Source organism: Hyla sarda, chromosome 5, assembly GCF_029499605.1.
Source record: "Hyla sarda isolate aHylSar1 chromosome 5, aHylSar1.hap1, whole genome shotgun sequence".
Taxonomy (NCBI): Eukaryota; Metazoa; Chordata; class Amphibia; order Anura; family Hylidae; genus Hyla; species Hyla sarda.
Genome location: NC_079193.1, coordinates 122,958,902 through 122,982,213, shown reverse-complemented (window position 1 = coordinate 122,982,213; position 23,312 = coordinate 122,958,902). Strand labels below are relative to the sequence as shown.

The following is a 23,312-nucleotide window of genomic DNA, read 5'->3' as shown; positions in this document are numbered from 1 at the left end:
CCAGATGTTGCAAACCTACAACTCCCAGCTGTTTGCTGTGTGGATATGCTGGGATTTGTAGTTTTGCAACAGCTGGAGGGCTGCAGTTTGGAGATCACTTTGCAGTGATCTCTAAACTGTGGCCCTCTAGATCTTGCAAAACTACAACTCCCAGCATGCCCACACAGAATACCCCTATGTCCACCCCTATGCATTCCCTAATGCAGTCCTCAATTGCGCATGACGCTCTCTCAGAGCCCTGTCGTATTTCAAGAAAACAGTTTAGGGCCATATATGGAGTATTTCCGTACTCAAGAGAAATTACACTACATATTTTGGGGGGCTTTTTCTCCTTTTACCCCTTATGAAAAGGATAAGTATGGGGCTACACCAGCCTGTTAGTGTAAAAAAAAAAAAAATTTTTACACAAACATACTGGTGTTGCCCCATACTTTTTTTCACAAGAGGTAAAAGCAAAAATACGGAAATACCCCATATGTGGCCGTAAAATGCTCTGCGGACGCACAACAAGGCTCAGGAGTGAGAGCGCACCATGTACATTTGAGGCCTAAATTGGTGATTTGCACAGGGGTGGCTGATTTTACAGCAGTTCTGACAAATGCAAAAAAATAAACACCCACATGTGACCCCATTTTGGAAACTGCACCCCTCACGGAACGTAACAAGGGCTATAGTGAGCCTTAACACCCCACAGGTGTTTGAAGAATTTTCATTAAAGTTGGATGTGAAAACGAAAAAAAAAAAAAAAAAGTCACAAAAATGCTGGTGTTACCCTAAATTTTTCATTTTCACAAGGGAAAATAGGAAAAAAAAGTCCCCCAAAATTTGTAACCCAATTTCTTCTGAGTAGGAAATACCCCATATGTGGATGTAACGTGCTCTGCGGGCGAACTACAATGCTCGGAAGAGAAGGAGCGCCATTGGGATTTTGAAGAGAAAATTTTTCCGGAATTGAAGGTCACGTGTTTACAAAGCCCCCATAGTGCCAGAAAATTGGAACCCCCCCCCCCTACATGTGACCCCATTTTGGAAACTACACCCTCACGTAATGTAATAAGGAGTACAGTGAGCATTTACACCCCACAGATCTGTCAAACGCCAGTGGGGTGTAAATGCTCACTGCATCCCTTATTAAATTCTGTGAGGGTTGTAGTTTCCAAAATGAGGTCACATGTGGGGGGTCCACTGTTCTGGCACCACGGGGGGGGGCACATGGCCCCTGACTTCCATTCCAAACAAATTCTCTTTCCAAAAGCTCAATGGCTCTCCCACTCTTCTGAGCATTGTAGTGCACCAGCAGAGCACTTGACGTTCACACATGGGATATTTCCATACTCAGTAGAAATGGGGTTACAAATTTTGGGGGTCATTTTCTTCTATTACTAGCATTTTTATGAAAAACATTTATTTTCTTCATTTACACATCCAACTTTAACAAAAAGTCGTCAAACACCTGTGGGGTGTTAAGGCTCACTGAACCCCTTGTTATGTTCCTTAAAGGGTATAGTTTCCAAAATAGTATGCCATGTGTGTATTTTTTGCTGTTCTGGCACCACAGGGGCTTCGTAAATGCGACATGCCCCCAAAAACCATTTCAGCATAATTTGCTTTCCAAAAGCCAAATGTGACTCCTTCTCTTCTGAGCATTGTAGTTCACCCCCAGAGCATTTGATGTCCTAACATGGGGTATTTCCATAATCACAAGAGATGGGGTTACACATTTTGGGGGGAGCATTTTCTCCCATTACCCTTAGTAAAAATGGTAAATTTGGGGGGAAAACTGCAAATTATTATTTTTTTTTCCCATTTACACATCCGACTTTAACGAAAAGTTAAAAGTTAAGTTAAGTTAAGGCTCACTGGCCCCTTGTTACGTGCCTTGAGGGGTGTAGTTTCCAAAATGGTATGTCATGTTTTTTTTTTTTTTTTGCTGTTCTGGCACCATAGGGGCTTCCTAAATGCGACATGCCCCCCCCAAAAACCATTTCAGAAAAGTTCGCTCTCCAAAATCCCATTGTTGCTCCTTCCCTTCTGAGCCCTCTACTGTCCCCGCTGAACACTTGACATACTCATATGAGGTATTTCCTTACTTGAGAGAAATTGGGTTACAAATTTTAGGGGAGGTTTTCTCCTATTACTCCTTGTAAAAATTTCAAAAACTGGGTCTAAAAGAACATGCAAGTGTAAAAAAATGAAGATTTAGAATTTTCTCCCTTATTCCTGTGAAACACCTAAAGGGTGAACACACTTACTGAATGTCATTTTGCACACTTTGAGGGGTGCAGTTTTTATAATGGGGTCATTTGTGGGGTATTTCTAATATGAAGGCCCTTCAAATTCACTTCAAAACTGAACTGGTCCCTGAAAAATTCCAATTTAGAAAATTTTGTGAAAAATTGCTGCTGAACTTTGAAGCCCTCTGATGTTTTCCAAAAGTAAAAACATGTCAACTTTATGATGAAAATATAAAGTAGACATATTGTATTTGTGAATCAATATATAATTTATTCGGAATGTCTGTTTTCCTTACAAGCAGAGACCTTCAAAGTTAGAAAAATGTTAATTTTCTTTTTTTTCCATCAAATTTTGGAAATTTTCACCAAGAAATAATGCAAGTATCGACAAAAATTTACCACTAACATGAAGTATACCATACCTTGTTCCCTACCACCTTTTAGAGGTCTTTGCATAGCATCAATAATTAGTGGTGTAGTTGGCACCTGGTGTTTTTTTGCACACCTTTCCTTTTGTCAGATTTCAAAAAAGGTTTGGGTCCATACATTTTTTCCTAAGAAAAGTTACGTTTTAGCTAATGCATATCCTCAATACATATTTGTGGTCTAATGCGGAGGAATTTCTGCACAATGACAGAGCCTGGAGGTGGCAGCAGAAGCAGCATGAGGGCCATGCCAACTGAGGCTTGAGTCTGAGGAACCCACTGACTTGACTGGGGGTCTCGGATGTCACTTGGGATCAATTGAATGACCGAGTGAACCAATCAATCATGGCTGCTGGGTTGCTAGTCGAGACACAACTGCTAGCTGACACTGGGAGCTCTGACCTCTCATTGCGACTCCTGCTGCTATACGCCCCTACTCTGCTATGACCTCTGCCTGCGCCTGATGAATTTAGGCTTCTGCCACTCCTCTGTGCACATCCTGGCACTTCTCTGCCTCATACCAGCTGAGTGTGTATAAGTTACACTTATGAGAGGAGGACAGTGCGCTTCACTACGCTTAAAACTGTATTAGACTACAAAAACAAGTGTGTAGCTTTGTCTGGCCTTTCACAGTAACTAGGCCCAAATTAGTTTAACAGGAAAATACACTGCTCAAAAAATAATGGGAACACTAAGATAACACATCCTAGATCTGAATGAATTAACTAATCGTATGAAATACTTTCGGCTTTACATAGTTAAATGTGTTGACAACAAAATCACACAAAAATTATCAATGGAAATCAAAGTTATCAACCCATGGAGATTTGGATATGGAGTCACACTCCAAATCTAAGTGGAAAACCACACTTCAGGCTTATCCAACTTTGATGTACTGTCCGTAAAACAAGTCAAAATGAGGCTCAGTAGTGTGTGTGTCCTCCACGTGCCCGTATGATCTCCCTACCTACATTGCCTGGGCATGCTCCTGATGAGGTGGTGGACGGTCTCCCGAGGTATGTCCTCCCAGACTTGGACTAAGGCATCTGCCAACTCCTGGACAGTCTGTGGTGCAGTCTGTTGATGGATGGAGCGATAGGATGTCCCAGATGTGCTCAATCGGATTCAGGTCTGGGGAACGGCTGGGCCAGTCCATAGCATCAATGCCTTCCTCTTGCAGGAAGTGCTGACACACTCCAGCCACAGGTCTAGCATTGTCTTGCATTAGGAGGAACCCTGGGCCAACCGCACCAGCATATGGTCTCACAAGGGGTCTGAGGATCTCATCTCGTTACCTAATGGAAATCAGGCTACCTCTGGCAAGCACATGGAGGGCTGTGAGGCTTCCCCAAAGAAATACCTCCCCACACCATTACTGACCCACTGCCAAACCTGTCATGCTGGAGGATGTTGCATGCAGCAGAATGTTCTCCACGGCGTCTCCAGACTGTCACGTCTGTCACATGTGCTCAGTGTGAACCTGCTTTCATCTGTGAAGAGCACAGGGCAAATTTGCCAATCTTGGTGTTCTCTGGCAAATGCAAAACGTCCTGCACGGTGTTGGGCTGTAAGCACAACCCCCACCTGTGGATGTCGGGCCCTCATAACACCCTAATGGAGTCTGTTTCTGACAGTTTGAGTGGACACATGCACATTTGCGGCCTGTTAGAGGTCATTTTGCAGGGCTCTGGTAGTGCTCCTCCTTGCACAAAGGGGGAGGTAGCAGTCCTGCTGCTGAGTTGTTGCCCTCCTAAGGCCTCCTCCACATCTCCTGATGTACTGGCCTGTCTCCTGGTAGCGCCTCCATGCTCTGGACACTATGCTGACAGACATGGCAAACCTTCTTGCCACAGCTCGCATTGATGTGCCATCCTGGATGAGCTGCCGCACCTGAGCCACTTGTGTGGGTTCTAGACTCTGTCTCATGATACCACTAGAGTGAAAGCACTGCCAGCATTCAAAGGTGACCAAAACATGATCCCGGAGGCATAGGAACTGAGAAGTGGTCTGTGGTCACCACCTGCAGAAACACTCCTTTATTGAGGGTGCCTTGCTAATTGCCTATAATTTCAACCTGTTGTCTGTTCCATTTGCACAACAGCATGTGAAATTTATTGTCAATCAGTGTTGCTTCCTGAGTGGACAGTGTGATTGACTTGGAGTTACATTGTGTTGTTTAGGTGTTCTCTTTATTTTTTGAGCAGTGTATAAAGGACAATACGCTCCCCTACAAACTGTATAAAGCTACAAAAAAAGTGTGAAGCTTTGGCTGGCCTTTCGGAGTAACTAGGCCCAAATTAGTTTTTCACGAAAAAAAAACTACACCAGATGTATGTAGGTGTATGTACAGTTTAAACTTATGAGAGGAGGACTATGCGCTCCACTACAAACTGTATAAGGCTACAGAAACAAGTGGGTAGCTTTGGTTGGCCTTTCACAGTAACTAGGCCCAAATAAATTTTTCAGGGGGAAAAAAAACGTACATCACGTAGTTGTACATACAGTTTACACTTAAGAGAGCTGGACAATTTGCTCAGCTTAAAACTGCGTAAGGCTACAGAAACAAGGGTGTAACTAGGCCCAAATTAGTTTTTCAGGAAAAAAAGGGTACACCGCCTATGTACACACAGGTTACACTATGAGAGGACAATAAGCTCCGCTACGCAACCTGTATTTGACACTAATCAGTGCTCACCCTAAATGGCCCCTGTTAGCTTTACAGTTGTTGTACACCCAACTGCAGCAGTACAGAATCGCCGCTGTGTAGTAGAGCCCAGTACAGTATTATTAGGCACTAATAGCAGGTGACAATGGCTTTTAGTGCTCTGCCTAACTGACCCCTTTAAGCTTTAGAGTTCCTGTACATCCCACCGCAGCAGTAAAGTCACTGTGTATTACACCCAAAAGTGTACTCTCTTTCTCTGTGTGAGTGCTGTTATGCAGTGATTTGGGCTTGTGGTGAATCTCTGCTGTAAAGCAGTTTTTCTGTGCAACGCACACAATGCTCTCTCTCTTCCTACAATGAAACGCTCTCTCTGAAATAAAACGCTGAAGTGACTGGCCGCAAGATGCATGACGATTATATAGGGCTTTGATATCACAGGGGTGGCTGGCTGCTGATATACTGCATGTGATTCAGGGTTATCCTGCCTACCCGCCCTCCCAGAGTTCCTCGCCCCCTTTCCTCACATGTGGATCCACCATTTTAGATGCTCTGGAGCCTGGACTGCATTAAATGGAGTTGAATGAAGTGATTTGTGTGATCGAATCGTGGCGATATTCGGATTCGTTGCAAAGCTAATTTTTCCTGAAATTCGTAACGAATTCGGATTTGTCCAGTTTGTTTCGCTCATCCCTACCGCTGGATTAAGGGACGAGGCTTCATATGTCCTCATCTCGACTGCTTTGATCTATCAGGCCTAGCCAAAAGTCAGGTGCTGAGCTACAAATTGTGGGCGTAAAAGTTTGTTTGGGGAACCAAACTGACAATGTCCTCACTGAAAAAAAATAAAAAAATAAATGTAAGCCCCACTTCAGTGAGGCTTGTGGTGTCAATTTGGATTTCTGGGTGTCCAACAAACTCAGGAATCAGTGGCTCATAACCGTCCGGAAATGGGGTCCAGGCATGGTCACCTATAAGGGGGACAGGGACACTAGTATAGGGTGCCTCTAATGGCATTGGGGGGCATTGGATGATGAGGGAAGGAGGAAAAAATGTGGGGTCTTTCTCCTATCCCTCATTGACGGTCTCTGTGTTGGAGGCCAGTGTGAATGTAGTGTTCTTACTTTATTTCAGTGTGTAGTGGAGATGTAGTGTTTTTTTTTACATTTACTGTAAGCTTTTTTTTGCAGTGCAGGTTTTTTTTTTTGCATTTTTTGGGGGGTGGTTGCGATCCGTGCCACCAGCAACTGATCTTCGCTGTGTGGCTGGACCGTACCCCGTGTGCAGACTGCCCTGATTGCTGATCAGTAATTTATTATTGATCAGCACTTTTTTGGGGTGCAGGGTTTTTGGTCTGTTTTGTTTGTGGTCTGTCCACCGCTGTGTGGCCGGACCTTACCCCCTGTGCAGACTGCACTGATTGCCGATTAGTAATTTATTACTGATCAGCACTTTTATGGAGTGCAGGGGTTTCTTTTTGAGCTTTTTTGAGGATGTTTGTGGTCCACGCCTGCAAGTGTTTAAGATGCTGTAACAACTAACGAGTTAATGGCGGGCATAAGCCTGAATAATTATGTCCGCCATTAGCGGGAAGGTCCTGGCTCCTGCACTCACTTCATGTTCATTAAGGAAATGTACATCACGGTGCACTAAGTTCAAGGGCACCATGTATACCGTATTTATCGGGGTATACCACGCACCGGCCTTTAACACGCACCCTCATTTTACCAAGGATATTTGGGTAAAAAAAGTTTTTTACCCAAATATCCATGGTAAAATAAGGGTGCGTGTGTGCGCGTGTATACCCCGATACACCCCCAGGAAAGGCAGGGGGAGAGAGGCCGTCGCTGCCCGCTTCTCTCCCCCTGCCTTACTGGGGTCTAGAGTCCTGCTGCCGGCCCTTCTCACCCCCTGGCTATCGGCGCCGCTGCCCATTCTGTCCCCCTGACTATCGGTGCCGGCGCCCCATTGCCGGCGCCGATAGCCAGGGGGAGAGAAGCGGCGCCGACAGCCAGGGGGAGAGAAGGGGCAGCGGCACCCATTGCCGGCGCCGCTGCCCCGTTGCCTCCCCCCATCCCCGGTGGCATAATTACCTGTTGCCGGGGTCGGGTCCGCGCTGCTGCAGGCCTCCGGCGTGCGTCCCCTGCGTCGTTGCTATGCACGGCGCGGTGCACTGACGTCATGCGCCGCGCCGTGCATTGTAACGACGCAGGGGATGCACGCCGGAGGCCTGCAGCAGCGCGGACCCGACCCCGGCAACAGGTAATTATGCCACCGGGGATGGGGGGATGCAACGGGGCAGCGGCGCCGGCAATGGGTGCCGCTGCCCCTTCTCTCCCCTTGGCTGTCGGCGCCGGCACCGATAGTCAGGGGGACAGAACGGGCAGCGGCGTCGATAGCCAGGGGGCGAGAAGGGCCGGCAGCAGGACTCTAAACCCCAGGAAAGGCAGGGGGAGAGAAGCGGGCAGTGGAGGCCTCTCTCCCCCTGCCTTTCCTGGGGGTGTATCGGCGTATAACACGCACATAGACTTTAGGCTAAAAATTTTACCCTAAAAAGTGCGTGTTATATGCCGATAAATACGGTATTTAAGTCATGGATCCACCAGAGATTAAAAAGTACATTATCTCCTGCAAAAAAAACAAACAAAAAAACAAGCCCTCATACAGCTATATCTTTGAAAATTAAGCAAAGCTCTTAGAAAGGGACAAAAAATAATTTAATTTAAAAAATTAAGAAAACTGGGTGATAAAACCCAATTGGCCTAGTCATTAAAGTGGTAAAATAATGATGGCTTTATATTTACTTCAATTAAAGATTTAGCAGAAAATTCTGTTAAAATATATGTCAATACCTAAACTGAGCCTTGATGTTACTGGGACTGGCAGATCGTGTCTGAATCTCCTTTTCTTGTTTCTCTCTCAAAATCCTCTCAGCCAACAAGAAGTATGTAGCTGTAATGTGGTTATATTTATTGGTTTCCAAGGCACTAAGAACAAAAACAAATCAAGAAATGAGACCACTTGTCATGCAAGGCCTATACATATCAGCAAACACAGCAATATCTGTACATTTCTATGGAACAGGGCAACATATTCAAGATTAAAGGGGTACTCCAGCAAAATTTTGCATTACATCGTTGCATAGTTTATGAAGGTTGAAAAAAAGACCATCAAGTTCAACCTAGATCCCAAATAAGTTGATCCAGAGGAAGGCAAAAACCCTCTAGTATCCACAACCTGTGATGTTATTACTTTCCAGAAATGCATCCATGCTCCTTTTGAACTCTCTTACTGAGTTCACCATGACCACCTCCTCCAGAAGAGAGTTCCAGTTTTCCTCCCCATGTGCATAACCTTACATTTAGCAGTGTTAAACCTCATCTGACACTTCCCAGCCCAAACCTCCAACCTATCCAGATCCATTTGTAACAGTGCACTGTCCTCTATAGTGTTAACCACTTTACAGAATTTAGTATCAACTGCAAAGATTGCTGCAAGGTCATTATTGAATATGTTTAATAGAATAGGAGCCAAAACTGACCCCTGTGGTACCCCACTAGTAACAGTCGCCTAATCAGAATAAGTACCATTAATAACCACCCATGTTTACTATCACTGAGCCAGTTACTAACCCACTTGCACACATTTTCCCCCAGCCCAAGTATTCTCATTTTATGTACCAAATCTTTTATGTGGCAATGTATCAAATGCTTTGACGGGCCAGCTTTGAAATGCTTTGGTGGACGGGCCAGCGATAACGCCTGCGCAGACGGGATGCAAGTCAAAGTTTATTTTTTTTTTATTGTGGCAGCCCAGGCATAATTGCAGAGAAGAGTACCCCTTTAAGCACACAGCAATATAGAGAAGAGACAGTAATCACTTACTCAACTATGGCATCTCGATCTGCTATGTCACCAAGAACCATCCTCTGTATGATGCTGTTGTGTTCCTCCTCAGAGAGGTTTTTGTAGGACACTAGAGGAATGTTATATTTTGTTGCAGGTGACGGATCAACTCCTTGGAGCCAAGGATGATTTTCAATTTCCTCTAGAGATGCTCTTCTCTTAGGATCCCTCTGAAGCATACGTGTGATCAGGCTGCGAATAAAAGTGACAATGCTTAAGAACAGAGCAGATCGGAAACAATGGTCCAGATTTACCAATCCACTGGAAAACAAAACTGGTTTTACCCATAACAACCTATAACAGTTCAGCTTTCATATAGCTTACCAAAATCTGCTAAAATAGAATCTGAGCTGTGATTGGTTGTTATAAATAAACCAGACAGTTTTGGTTTCAGACAGATTAATAAACCTAGGCCAATAGGTACACATCTGAATGGTGGTACTGATGTAATAACTCAGGTGTCAGACAAATTGGGGCAGATTTATTCATCTTGGTGTGGCTGAACCACTTTTTTTTTTTTTTTTTTTACACAATTATTTTTGCTTTTCTGAAGGTGTACTGGCACCTTATTTATCATATGGTTGCACTGATTAGTTAAATGGTGTTTCTGTAGACTTTTCTATTGAAATTGTGGCTGATAATAGTTTTAGTAGATAGTTTTTACTTGTAGGTTTCTTTGCAACTTTTGGGAACTTTTTAGTCCCCACACGCACTTTATTTATTTTTATTGACTTTTTAGAGGAAAGTGAAATTTTAGAGACTTTTTAATGGATGTTCAGTCGGTAGAGACCTTTACATGGACAGTGATGGGATTTTGTAGGCAACTTTATGTGGTCTGCAACATTTTTGTGCTAACATCACAGAAAATTCAGCTGGGAACTAAAAATAATATTACCAGAGGTGGACCCATACAGGTTATTAAATTATTAAATAAAATAACAAATGTAAGTGTTAACATCTATTACAAAAGATAAAAGCGTAATTAATAATATAATAAAGTCAGATGTCTTGACTCTTGATGTCCTTAAAAAGTGTATTTGTAATAAAACAATTAACTGAAAGGTACTATCTACTCATTAAATTAACAAAACCAATCAATTTTGAACATTGTAAATATTATAATAAACTTAAAACATTAAAATAAACCTTCCCACCATAAGGTTTCAGTTTCTATCACATTTTATTTAATAGTTACTGCTAGCATGCATCAACACTTGTACTGTGCAATAACTTAATAATAATTTTACCATAAAATTTACGGTAAGACAAAAATAAAACTTTCTGTAGCAAAGTTGAAAAAATAAATAAATGCCATTTTGCTAATTCTGGGTAAAAATTACATGTTTTTATTCTGTAGGTACATAAAAATCATCAGTTCTGGACTATGGTATTGTTTTTCTTACATTTATGCCACTAACCTTGTTGGTTTCATTAACATTATATTTTAACCCCTTAAAGACATCGGGCATACATTTTATGACCTAGTCCTGTATGAAGCAAGCTCAGGAACTGAGCGAACTTCATATGAAGCATTCAAAAACATTAACCATACCTCAAGGATTTTAGCATCCCAAATGGTACACAATAGATGGAAACAAATTGTCTGTTAACGACGTAAAAATTTATTGCACAATTGTATGATAATATTAAAGAAACATAAGACAGGAATTAATTAGAGTATTGCACTAGTTGAACAAAAAAAGAATAGATAAAAAAAGATAGAATAAAGCATTCACGAATGGAAAAAATAAAACAATAAAATATGAATTATGCACTATATTTATACCTATCTGCCATTGGGCCCTAATGGCAGAAATATATATGAAAAACTGTTGCTGAATCTCAAAGTTCTATTTCTGGAAGTAGCTGTATCTATGGTTTGAATGTTCTGATAATCCGGCATGAAAATCTGGTAATCCGGCATAGAATGTTGCTAATATAATAGTAACTGTAGTTGAAACATTTAGACAGTCTTGTAAATGACTGAAAGTATCCTCCTATACAGTTGTTAAATTGTATCTCACCGATCCTCCGGCCGCTGGTCTTGTGCTGCGACGGACCTAATGAAAAGTCCTGCGGCTGTTTTAACAGTGCGGCCGCTGGAGTTGCTCTCTCTCTGATACGGGCAGCTGTTAGCTCCGTGTATGCTGTATGGACCTTCTCCCACGGGGCAAATTCAGTTGTTACTCCGGCAGGAGACCCGTGGCTGACTGACAGCGTTGCCAAACACAGAACAGAGGAACAGGTGTGGTAGGCTGGATCTTTTGTGATGAATAAAGCCGATACTTCAATGCGGATTTTAGCCAAGCAGCAGTGCTTCTCTTTACTGCTATATTCAGACGATATAAATGACTCTAGAAGCGTTTCAGGGTACTTAATGTGACCCTTCCTCAGTAGACAAATTGTATAATAAAACAGCGGGTTACATTTATATGGTCAATCCACACTTGTTTCATATTAAAATAAATTCTATTCAACATAAGAAATGGAATAGAAGGAAATGGATTTTCTGGCATAAGGGCAATGTACAAAACCAGGATTTACTCCATTTAGTGATAGACATACATACAAAGAAAAAAGCAGAATGGCAAACAATGACATTGCGTTCAAACCTTGTTCACACTGGTGTATCGCGCACCTATCGCAAAACTAATTTTCAACCCCCACACATAAAATTTAGTACAAGGAAGATAAATACAATAGAACATTCTTTTCAAGATGATAAATTATATTAACACACTAAAATAGAAAGGCAAATGCAGCATAGAAATAAAAAAATACAGGGTGGGCCATTTATATGGATACACCTTAAAATGGGAATGGTTGGTGATATTAACTTCCTGTTTGTGCCACATTAGTATATGTGAGGGGGGGAAACTTTTCAAGATGGGTGGTGACCATGGCGGCCATTTTGAAGTCGCCCATTTTGAATCCAACTTTAGTTTTTTCAATAGGAAGAGGGTCATGTCACACATCAAACTTATTGGGAATTTCACAAGAAAAAACAATGATGTGCTTAATTTTAACGTAACTTTATTCTTTCATGAGTTATTTACAAGTTTCTGACCACTGAAATAAATAAATAAAAAATGAAATATGAATAAAAGAATAAAATGAGAAAAAGAGAAAAAAAAAAGAAAAACTGATAAAAAAATAAGGTAAATAAAAATGATAAAAATAGTATACAAATCTACCATAATATTAGAAATATTCACTGCATATATATTGAAGGTCTGGTGTGGGACCGGCCTGCGCCGACAATTCTACTACCCGGCGGCGATCGACGATCCCAGACTAGACCTTCAAAGAAAACCAAAAAATTCAAATCTGGAATTCAGCCCCTTAGGCTCCATTGTATCGAATTCATAAATTTTTTTACTCTCGGCTTTGGACATTTTGATCATATAGCTTCCACCTCTCCAATCTTTCCTTATAATCTGTAAACCTGTAAATGTTAAACTTGATGGGTCCTTTTTGTGATGTTTTAAAAAAATGCAAAGATAATGGGTGTTTTTGTTCTCCCTTTTTGATATTGTGTCCTGCTTTTCTAATTTTCAGTGTTCTTTTCGTTCTTCCTACATATTGTTTGTGGCACCCACATTCATTGATATACACTACCCCCTGGTGTTGCATGTAATACATTCCTCAATCTGCCATTTAAAATCATTCACCTGGGAGTGTACAATAGATATTTTTCTTGGACCTGTGGTAACCGTACAGCCACTACAGGAACCACAACAAAAGAAACCTTTTGACTTCATCCAAGACTGTGTTTGATTGGATTTTAGAGGAGGTTTTATAGATGGAGCTATGGTTATTCCTAATTTGGGAGCCTTTGTGTATATTGTTAGTGGATGTCCTGGTAATCACCCATTGTTTTATCTTGTTTGACTATCTCCCAATGTTTTTTTTATGATATGTTCAATTTTTGTATGTGCGTTATTATAAGGCAAAATTAACCTAAATTCAAGAATGGGTTTTTGAAATATGGTTTCTTTTGGAATAAATAATTGTTTTCTGTCAAGTGCTTTAACTTTTTCTAGTGATCTGCATAACAGAGCTTTTGGATACCCCTTTTCATGAAATTGACTGGATAAATGATCCGCTTCTTGTAAGAATTGACAAGGTATTGTTCAGGGGGGACATTTGATAATCACTGCGGTAAATGACAACTTTCAAAATCAATATAACTATTCTTAGCTGTAGGTTTTATAAAAGCATTACACTTTAACCCCTTAAAGGAGATCTGCAGCTATAGACACTTATGCCCTATCTGTAGGATATGGGATAAGGATCTGATTGCGGGGGTCTGAACGCTGATGTGGTGAGCCACGGGGTGTGATGTGAGGTGTAAGAGGCAGATGCTATTAACCCCTTTATGTTCGCGATGCCATGGTGGGATTTAACCTCAATCACACGAAGGTAGCACTGCTAGTCCTAGGTTAGGCAGTGGCAAATAATAGTCCAAGGCCAGGTTAAGGTTAAAGGGGTATTCCAGGCAAAACCTTTTTTTTATATCTATATCAACTGGCTCCGGAAAGTTAAACAGATTTGTAAATTACTTCTATTAAAAAATCTTAATCCTTCCAATAGTTACTAGCTTCTGAAGTTTTCTGTCTAACTGCTCAATGATGATGTCACGTCCCGGGAGCTGTGCATGATCGGAGAATATCCCCATAGGAACTGCACAGCTCCCGGGACGTGAGTCATCAGAGAGAAGTTAGACAGAAAACAACAACTCAACTTCAGAAGCTAATAACTATTGGAAGGATTAAGATTTTTTAATAGAAGTAATTTACAAATCTGTTTAACTTTCCGGAGCCAGTTGATATATAAAAAAAAGTTTTGGCCTGGAATACCCCTTTAAGGACCAGGCCATTTTACACCTTAGGACCAGAGCGTTTTTTGAACATCTGACCACTGTCACTTTAAACATTAATAACTCTGGAATGCTTTTAGTTATCATTCTGATTCCGAGACAGTTTTTTCGTGACATATTCTACTTTAACATGGTGGTAAATTTTTGTGGTAACTTGCATCCTTTCTTGGTGAAAAATCCCAAAATGTGATGAAAAAATTGAAAATTTTGCATTTTTTTTTTTACTTTGAAGCTCTCTGCTTGTAAGGAAAATGGATATTCCAAATAAAAAAAAATTTGGATTCACATATACAATATGTCTACTTTATGTTTGCATCATAAAATTGACAAATTTTTACTTTTGGAAGACACCAGAGGGCTTCAAATTTCAGCAGCAATTTTCCAATTTTTCACAAAATTTTCAGACTCACTATTTTTCCGGGACTAGTTCAGGTTTGAAGTGGATTTGAAGGGTCTTCATATTAGAAATACCCCACAAATGACCCCATTATAAAAACTGCACCCCCCTAAGTATTCAAAATGACATTCAGTCCGCGTTTTAACCCTTTAGGTGTTTCACAGGAATAGCAGCAAATTGAAGGAGAAAATTCACAATCTTCATTTTTTACACTTGCATATTCTTGTAGACACAATTTTTGGATTTTTACAAGGGCTAAAAGGAGAAAATGTATACTTGTATTTGTAGCCCAATTTCTCTCGAGTAAGCACATACCTCATATGTCTATTTAAAGTGTTCGGCGGGCGCAGTAGAGGGCTCAGAAGGGAAGGAGCGACAAGGGGATTTTGGAGAGTACGTTTTTCTGAAATGGTTTTTGGGGGGGCATGTTGCATTTAGGAAACCCCTATGGTGCCAAAACCACATGGCATACCATTTTGGAAACTAGACCCCTTGAGGAACGTAACAAGGAATTAAGTGAGCCTTAATACCCCAGAGGGGTTTCACGACTTTTGCATATGTAAAAAAAAAAATTTTTCACTAAAATGTGTTTCCCCCCAAATTTCACATTTTTGCAAGGGTTAATATCAGAAGATACCCCCCAAAATTTGTAACCCCATTTCTTCTGAGTATGGAAATACCGCATGCATGGACGTCAAGTGCCCTGCGGTCGAACTACAATGCTCAGAAGAGAAGGAGCGCCATTGAGCTTTTGAAGAGGGAATTTGTTTGGAATGGTAGTCAGGGGCCATGTGCGTTTACAAAGGCCCCCGTGGTTCCAGAACAGTGTACCCCCCCCACATGTGACCCCATTTTGGAAACTATACCCCTCATATAGTTTAATAAGGGGCGCAGTGAGTATTTACACCCCACTGACATTTAACAGATCTTTGGAACAGTGGGCTGAGCAGATGAAAAATTTAATTTTTCATTTTCACGGACCACTATTCCAAAAATCTGTCAGACACCTGTGGGGGGTGGGGGGGGGGGGTAAATGCTCACTGTACCCCTTACTACATTCCGTGAGGGGTGTAGTTTCCAAAATGGGGTCACATGTTGGGGGGTCCATTGTTCTGGCACTATGGGGGCTTTGTAAACACACGTGGCCTTCAATTCCGGACACATTTTCTCTTCAAGATCCCAATGGTGCTCCCTCTCTTCTGAGCATTGTAGTTCGCCCGCCGAGCACTTTGCATCCACATTTGGGGTATTCTCTTACTCAGAAGAAATGGGGTTACAAATTTTGGGGGGGCTTTTTTCCTATTTTCACTTGTGAAAATGAAAAATTTAGGGTAACACCAGCATTTTAGTGAAAAAAAGGTTTTTTTTTCATTTTCCCATCCAACTTTAACGAAAATTTGTCAAACACCTGTGGGGTGTTAAGGCTCACTATACCCCTTGTTACATTCCGTGAGGGGTGCAGTTTCCAAAATGGGGTCACATGTTGGTATTTATTTTTTTGCCTTTATGTCAGAACCGCTGTAAAATTAGCCACCCCTGTGCAAATCACCAATTTAGGCTTCAAATGTACATAGTGCGCTCTCACTCTTGAGCCTTGTTATGCGCCCGCAGATCATTTTACGCCCACATCTGGGGTGTTTCCGTACAAATTTTGGGGGTCTTTTTTTCCTTTTACCTCTTGTGAAAATAAAAAGTAAAGGGCAACACCAGCATGTTAGTGTAAAAAAAAAAAAAAAAATTTTTTTACACTAACAGGCTGGTGTAGACCCCAACTTTTCCTTTTCATAAGGGGTAAAAGGAGAAAAAGCCCCCCAAAATTTGTAGTGTAATTTCTCCCCAGTACGGAGATACCCCATATGTGGCCCTAAACTGTTTCCCTGAAATATGACAGGGCTCCGAAGTGAGAGAGCGCCACGTGCATTTGAGGACTAAATTAGGGATTGCATAGGGGTGGACATAGGGGTATTCTACGCCAGTGATTCCCAAACAGGGTGCCTCCAGCTGTTGCTAAACTCCCAGCATGCCTGGACAGTCAGTGGCTGTCCAGAAATGCTGAGAGTTGTTGTTTTGCAACAGCTGGAGGCTCTATTTTGGAAACACTGCCGTACAATACGCTTTTCATTTTTATTGGGGGGGGGGCAGTGTACGGGGGTGTATACGTCGTGTTTTACCCTTTATTATGTGTTAGTGTAGTGTAATGTTTTCTTAGGGTACATTCACACTGGTGGAGGTTTACAGTGAGTTCCCTGCTAGAAGTTTGCGCTGCGGCGAAAAATTTGCCGCAGCTCATACTTGAAGCAGAAAACTTACTGTAAGCCTGCCTGTGTGAATGTACCCTGTACTTTTACAAGGGAGGGGGGGGGGGGGGCAAACCTCCAGCTGTTTCAAAACTACAACTCCCAGCATGTACTGACAGACCATGCAGGCTGGGAGTTGTACTTTTGCAACAGCTGGAGGCACACTGGTTGGAAAACCTTCAGTTAGGTTCTGTTATCTAACTCAATATTTTCAAACCAGTGTGCCTCCAGCTGTTTCAAAACTACAACTCCCAGCATGTACTGATCACTGAAGGGCATGCTGGGAGATGTAGTTATGCAACAGCTGGCGAGATCGCAACTACAACTCCCAGCATGCTGGGATTTGCAGTTATGCAACATCTGGAGAGCTACAATATAGAGACCACTGCAAACTGCGGACCTCCAGATGCTGCAAAACTACAAATCCCAGCTTGCCCAGACAGCAAACAGTTGTGTGGGCATGCTAGGAGTTGTAGTTTTGCAAGATCTGGAGGGCTATAGTTCAGAGACTACCATATAGTGGTCTCAAACTGTAGCCCTCCAGCTGTTGCAAAACTACAACTCCCAGCATGCATGGGAGTTGTAGTTGCGATCTCTCCAGCTGTTGCATAGTGCTACAGTATAGAGACCACTATATAGGGACATCGTCGCCCGCAGCCTCAGGATCGGTAAGTGGACTCCGGCGCCGATCCTCTTAGTTTTCCCCGTTCTGTCCCGCCTATTGTGGGTGGGCAGGACGGGGAAAACGAATGTTAACCCCCCCTGCCCCCGATCTGCTATTGGTGGTCGCGTCTAGACCACCAATAGCAGGGATAGGATGGGTGGCACCCCTGCCACCTCGCTCCTATCCCTTCAGGGGGATCGTAGGTGTCTTAGACACCCGCGATCCCCCTTATTTTCCGGGTCACCATAGACCCGTAATGACCAAGAATCGCGCAAATCGCAAGAGAAAATTCAAAATCTTCATTTTTTACACTTGTATGTTCTTGTAGACCAAGTTTTACAAGGGGTAAAAGGAAAGAAATCTCCCTAAAATTTGTAACCCAATTTCTCTTGAGTAAGGAAACACCTCATATGTGTGTGTAAAGTGTTCGGCGGGCGCAGTAAAGGGCTCAGAAGGGAAGGAGCGATAGTGGGATTTTGGAGAGTGAGTTTTTCTGAACTGGTTTTTGGGGGGGCATGTCCCATTTAGGAGGCCCCTATGGTGCCAGAACAGCAAATAAAATAAAAAAAAAATAAAAATAAAAAAAAACACATGGCATACTATTTTGGAAACTAAACCCCTCAAGGAACGTAACAAGGGGAACAGTGAGCCTTAACACCCCACAGGTGTTTGACAACTTTTCGTTAAATTTGGATGTGTAAATGATTTTTTTCTTTCACTAAAATGCTGGTTTCCCCCCAAGGGGTAATAGAAGAGATGGGGTTACACATTTTGGGGGGCATATTCTCCTGAGTATGGAAATACCCCATATGTGGACGTCAAGTGCTCTGCTAGCGCACTACAATGCTCAGAAGAGAAGGAGTCACATTTGCAAATTTTGCTGAAATGGGGGGGCATATTGCATTTAGGAAGACCCTATGGTGCCAGAACAGCAAAAAAAAACACATGGCATACTATTTTGCAAACTACATCCATCAAGGAATGTAACAAGGGGTACAGTGAGCCTTAACACCCCACAGGTGTTTGATAAATGTCCATTAAGTGGGATGTGAAAAGGAAAATTTTAATTTTTTTTTTACACTAAAATGCTGGGGTTACCCCAAATTTTTCATTTTCACAAGTGGTAACAGGAGAAAATGTTACTGTAAATTTGTAAATACATTTCTTTAGAGTAAGGACATATCTCATATTTGGCCTTAAACAGCATGCACACTGGTCTTAGAGGTGCCGGAGATCAGTCAGGGTCCTTGAGCTTTGCATTTCTCTTTGGAGCAGGAACAGTGAGACCTCCCCTCAAGGGGCATTACATGGGGTACACTAAATAACTAAAATGGGGTATAGTGGAACATAAAATTATTTAACAGGTTATGTTGCCAGAATGATGACCCAGAGCATAGCCAAAACTAAAAAATATGCCCGCCCCAAACCCTATGCTCTGAATCATCATTTTGGGAACGTGATGTGTGGGGCCGTCCCTAACCTGTTGCCTCAAATGCGCACCCCACTCAGGTGGAGAGAGCGCGCTGCGGATTTGAGGCAAAATAAAAAGTCCCAGATTATAGTGACTCAGTGACCACCAGAGGTCTTATTTATTTTTATTTATTTTTATGTTAATATGGTGTTAAAATTTGGAATGTACTCTTGACTTGGTACATTGGGGTCAAATTATGGAAAATTAAAATGAAAAGGGAAAATTTAGTACTGCATGGAAGTGTGATACTCCCTGAAGCAGTTTTTAATGCAGAGGCCCGGATGATCAGGGCAAATGTCACATTGAGTGGTGGTGTCCTTCCGTATCCCCCTCCTGTTACACACACTGCATTTTTTCTGGGATCGTCCCTTCTTTCCAGTGTGGGGGACCTCACCTGGAAAGTGTTGGCCTGGGACGATCCTGGCAACTTTATTATCAGTTCCTTGGGAACTCCGGCCTGCTCTTTCCCGGTCAGGACCTTTAGGACTTCTTCTTGGAACTGAAGGTATGTCCCTGTGTTGCCAGCGTACTGGGACAGTACAAAAGCGTTGTACATGGCAACATGTACCATGGCGTTGTATGACTTGAGGACTTGATCAGAAAGATCAACTCCCCCATATACCGACTGTAGTCCAGAATAGAATCAGGCTTGAGGACCGTTGTTGTGGTACCTTGCACAGGGACAGGGGAGCTGCAGTTACAACGAATAGTGGTCAGCATAAGGACATCTCTCTTATCCTTATACCTGACCAGCAACAGGTTTCATGGGTAAGGGCACGGGACTCACACTTGGGCATAGGTGTCTTAACAAAATTTAACAAGCGGACGTGGATCTGGCGGCAAGTGATGTGAAGAGAGGGATGCTGGTATAAAAGTTGTCCACGTACACGTGGTAACCCTTAACCAACAGTGGGTGCACAGGCTCCCAAACGATTTTCCCGCTAACACCCAGAGTGGAGGGACATTCTGGGGGGGGGGGGGGTTCAATACGGGAATCTCGTCCCTCATACACTCTAAACTTGAGAGTGTACCCGGAGGTACTCTAACAAAGTTTATAGAGCTTCACGCCATACCTTGCCCGCTTCGAGGGAATATACTGGCGGAAGAGGAGTCTCCCCTTAAAACTGATAAGAGACTCATCAGCAGAAAGCTCCCTGAACGGTACTAGGCCTCCAAAAATTTGGCCCCAAAGTGATCGATGACCGGCCTCACTTTGTAAAGCCGGTCATAGGCAGGATCACTTTGGGGTGGACATGCCTCATTATATGTATAAGTGAGGCATTTCCGAATATGCAGCACGAGGCCCCAAAATGTCCTAATTTCTGCTGCATCAATGGCGTACCATTCATTGGACCTGGCCAAAAAAGAATCAGGGTGGTGGGCGATGAACTGCTGGGCATACAGATTCGTCTGCTCCACCATTAGATTGACCAAGCTGTCACTGAAAAAAATAACCGAAATAGTCAATTTCAGTGAATTGTCAATCTAGATTCCGGATTTGCCAACAAACTCCGGAACCCGTGGCTGATAAGCCTCTGGGGGTTTCCAGACAGGTTCACCGGAAGGGGGCTCCGATACACTTGTCTGGGGGGGTCGGACTCCTATTACCAGCGGCATTGTCGCTCGAACTAGTGCCGGCCACTGAGCCACTATCATGGGGGGGGTGTGGCCTCGCCTGGCGGCGTCTCCGCAGCCGAGCAGGTGGCTCATCATCACTGCTGGATGATGAGGAGGACAATGAAGAACACAGGAATGTAGGATCTTCATCGTCCTTACTGACAGATTCGGAGTCAGAGGCAAGAAAAGCGTATGCCTCCGCTATTGAAAATGCCTGGCGAGCCATGGCCTTTTTCTACAGTGGCGGGGAGGCGGTAGTGCGGTGGGAGGGCTTGTGTGTGTGCGTGTGTGGGGGGGGGGGGAGTATGTACTGTGTGCTTGGTGTGACTGTATTATATAACGGTGTGTGATTTTTATATGGGGGGGGGGAGAAAAAAAAGCGCTGTGGCCAAAAAAAAGGGGGGCAAACCTGAACCCCTAATAGGGCCCGGGTCACACTAAAAAAAAACTGCAGAGGACCCTTGGGGACCTATTAGGGGTCAGGGGGGGGAGGGAATGTTTTTTTTTTTTTACTTTTTTTTACTTTTTACTCCTACCTTTCCCTGTTGAGTTATCTGTCCCTGCTCTAAGGGGGATCTTCGGTCCTGAGGGGCTCCGATCTTCCTCTAGCAGCTCTGACCGCTGACTGAACTCAGCAAGCGGCGGGAGCTGTGGGAAGATGCTGTTAACCCCTCCCCTGCCGACTGCTGACCGTCCGGCCAATAGCAGCTATCCTGATCACCATGTATCTCCGGGTCAGCGGTTCACAAGTGACCTGCATCACCGGAATTGCAGCAAATCGAAAGTGTGATTTCACTTTCGATTTTTCACGATCGCCAACATGGGGGGGGGAATCTGATGACCCCCCCCTGGGCATTTGTGCGGGGTGCCTGCTGATAGATATCGGCAGTCACCCCAGTCCGGTCCCTCCCGGCAGGGACCGAAATTCCCAAGGAGTACAGGTATGCCCTGGGTCCTTAAGCACCAGGGACCGAAGGCGTACCTGTACGCCCTGGGTCCCTATGTGGTTAAGTGTCCATCTACAGCTTTAATTTCCAAATCTAAAAATTATATACATGTGGTACTAATAATGGAAGTGAATTAGTGTTCAAAAACTGTGAATGAATGACTGTAAATCAACTAAAGACCCCTTCCAAATCAAAAAAATATCATCAATGTACCGCCTCCAGAGCACCAGGTCTGTGCCAAGTTTGGGATCGATCGTTCCCTCTTCCCACGCCGCCATGAAAAGATTTGCGTAACTTGGCGCGAACCTAGTGTCCATGGCGGTACCAGTTTTCTGTAAATAAAAATCGCCCTTAAAGTAAAAATAATTGTGAGTGAGAATAAAGTAGATTGCCTGTGTTATAAAGTCTACCTGTTCTGTTTTAATTTTGCAATCTATCAAAAACTTTTTTACTGCTTTTATTCCTAAATCATGTTTAATTATAGTACATAATGAAGACACATCAAGCGTGGCCATGATATGTTGCTCTGCCCAAGGGAAAGCCTCAACCTCACCACTTGAGAGGTGTCTTAAATATGACCTGGTTGGTTGAACAAAGGGCTGCAAAAATGTGTCCACTTATTGGGACAGATTAGAAGTAAGGAACCTATCCTTGATATGATGGGTCTACCCAGGGGATTTTTTAAATTTTTATGTGTTTTGGTTAGACAATAGAACACAGGCAATATACTTTGTGTGCCCAAAATAAACTTAGATTCGTTTATAGTGATAATACAGCACGAGACCAGCGGCCAGAGGATCGGTGAGATACAATTTAACAACTGTATAGGAGGATACTTTCAGTCATTTACAAGACTGTCTAAAAGTTTCAACTACAGTTACTATTATATTAGCAACATTCTATGCCGGATTACCAGATTTTCATGCAAGATTATCAGAACATTCAAACCATAGATACAACTACATCCAGAAATAGAACTTTGAGATCCAGCAACAGTGTTTCATACATATTTCTGGCATTAGGGACCAATGGCAGATAGGTATAAATATAATGCATAATTCACATTTTATTGTTTTATTTTTTTCATTCGTGAATGCTTTATTTTATCTTTTATCTATTATTTTCTTTCAAATAGTGCAAAACTCTAATTGCTGTCTTATGTTTATTTAATATTATCATACAATTGTGCAATTAATTTTTACATCGTTATCAGACAATTTGTTTCCATCTATCATTGTGTACCATTTGGGATGCTAAAATCCTTGAGGTATGGTTAACCCTCCTTAAGGACTGAGCCCTTTTTCACCTTAAGGTCTCAGCCATTTTTTGCAATTCTGACCACTGTCACTTTAAACATTTATAACTCTGGAATGCTTTTAGTTATCAATCTGATTCCGAGATTGTTTTTTCGTGACATAATCTACTTTAACTTAGTGGTAAAATTTTGTGGTAACTTGCATCCTTTCTTGGTGAAAAATCCCAAAATTTGATGAAAAATGTGAAAATTTTTCATTTTTCGAACTTTGAAGCTCTCTGCTTGTAAGGAAAATGGATATTCAATATAATTTTTTTTTATTCACATATACAATATGTCTACTTTATGTTTACATCATAAAATTGATGAGTTTTTACTTTTGGAAGACACCAGAGGGCTTCAAAGTTCCGCAGCAATTTTCCAATTTTTCACAAAATTTTGAAACTCGCTTTTTTTCAGGGACCAGTTCAGGTTTGAAGTGGATTTGAAGGGCCTTCATATTAGAAATACCCCATAAAAGACCCCATTATAAAAACTGCACCCCCCAAAGTATTCAAAA

General features: G+C 42.4%; 1 protein-coding gene across 4 annotated transcripts in view; it reads right to left on the bottom strand.

Moving 5' to 3' along the window:
* The window catches only part of SNRK (SNF related kinase), a 414,130-nt gene that overhangs the window by 106,692 nt on the left and 284,126 nt on the right, over nt 1-23,312 (bottom strand). For all 4 annotated transcript variants that reach the window (XM_056520214.1, XM_056520213.1, XM_056520215.1 and 1 more), the window contains 2 exons: nt 9,206-9,418; nt 8,174-8,308 (listed from right to left, as the gene is read on the bottom strand). In XM_056520214.1, coding sequence (XP_056376189.1) covers nt 8,174-8,308; nt 9,206-9,418 — 348 coding nt within the window. The remainder of the gene's footprint in view (nt 1-8,173; nt 8,309-9,205; nt 9,419-23,312) is intronic.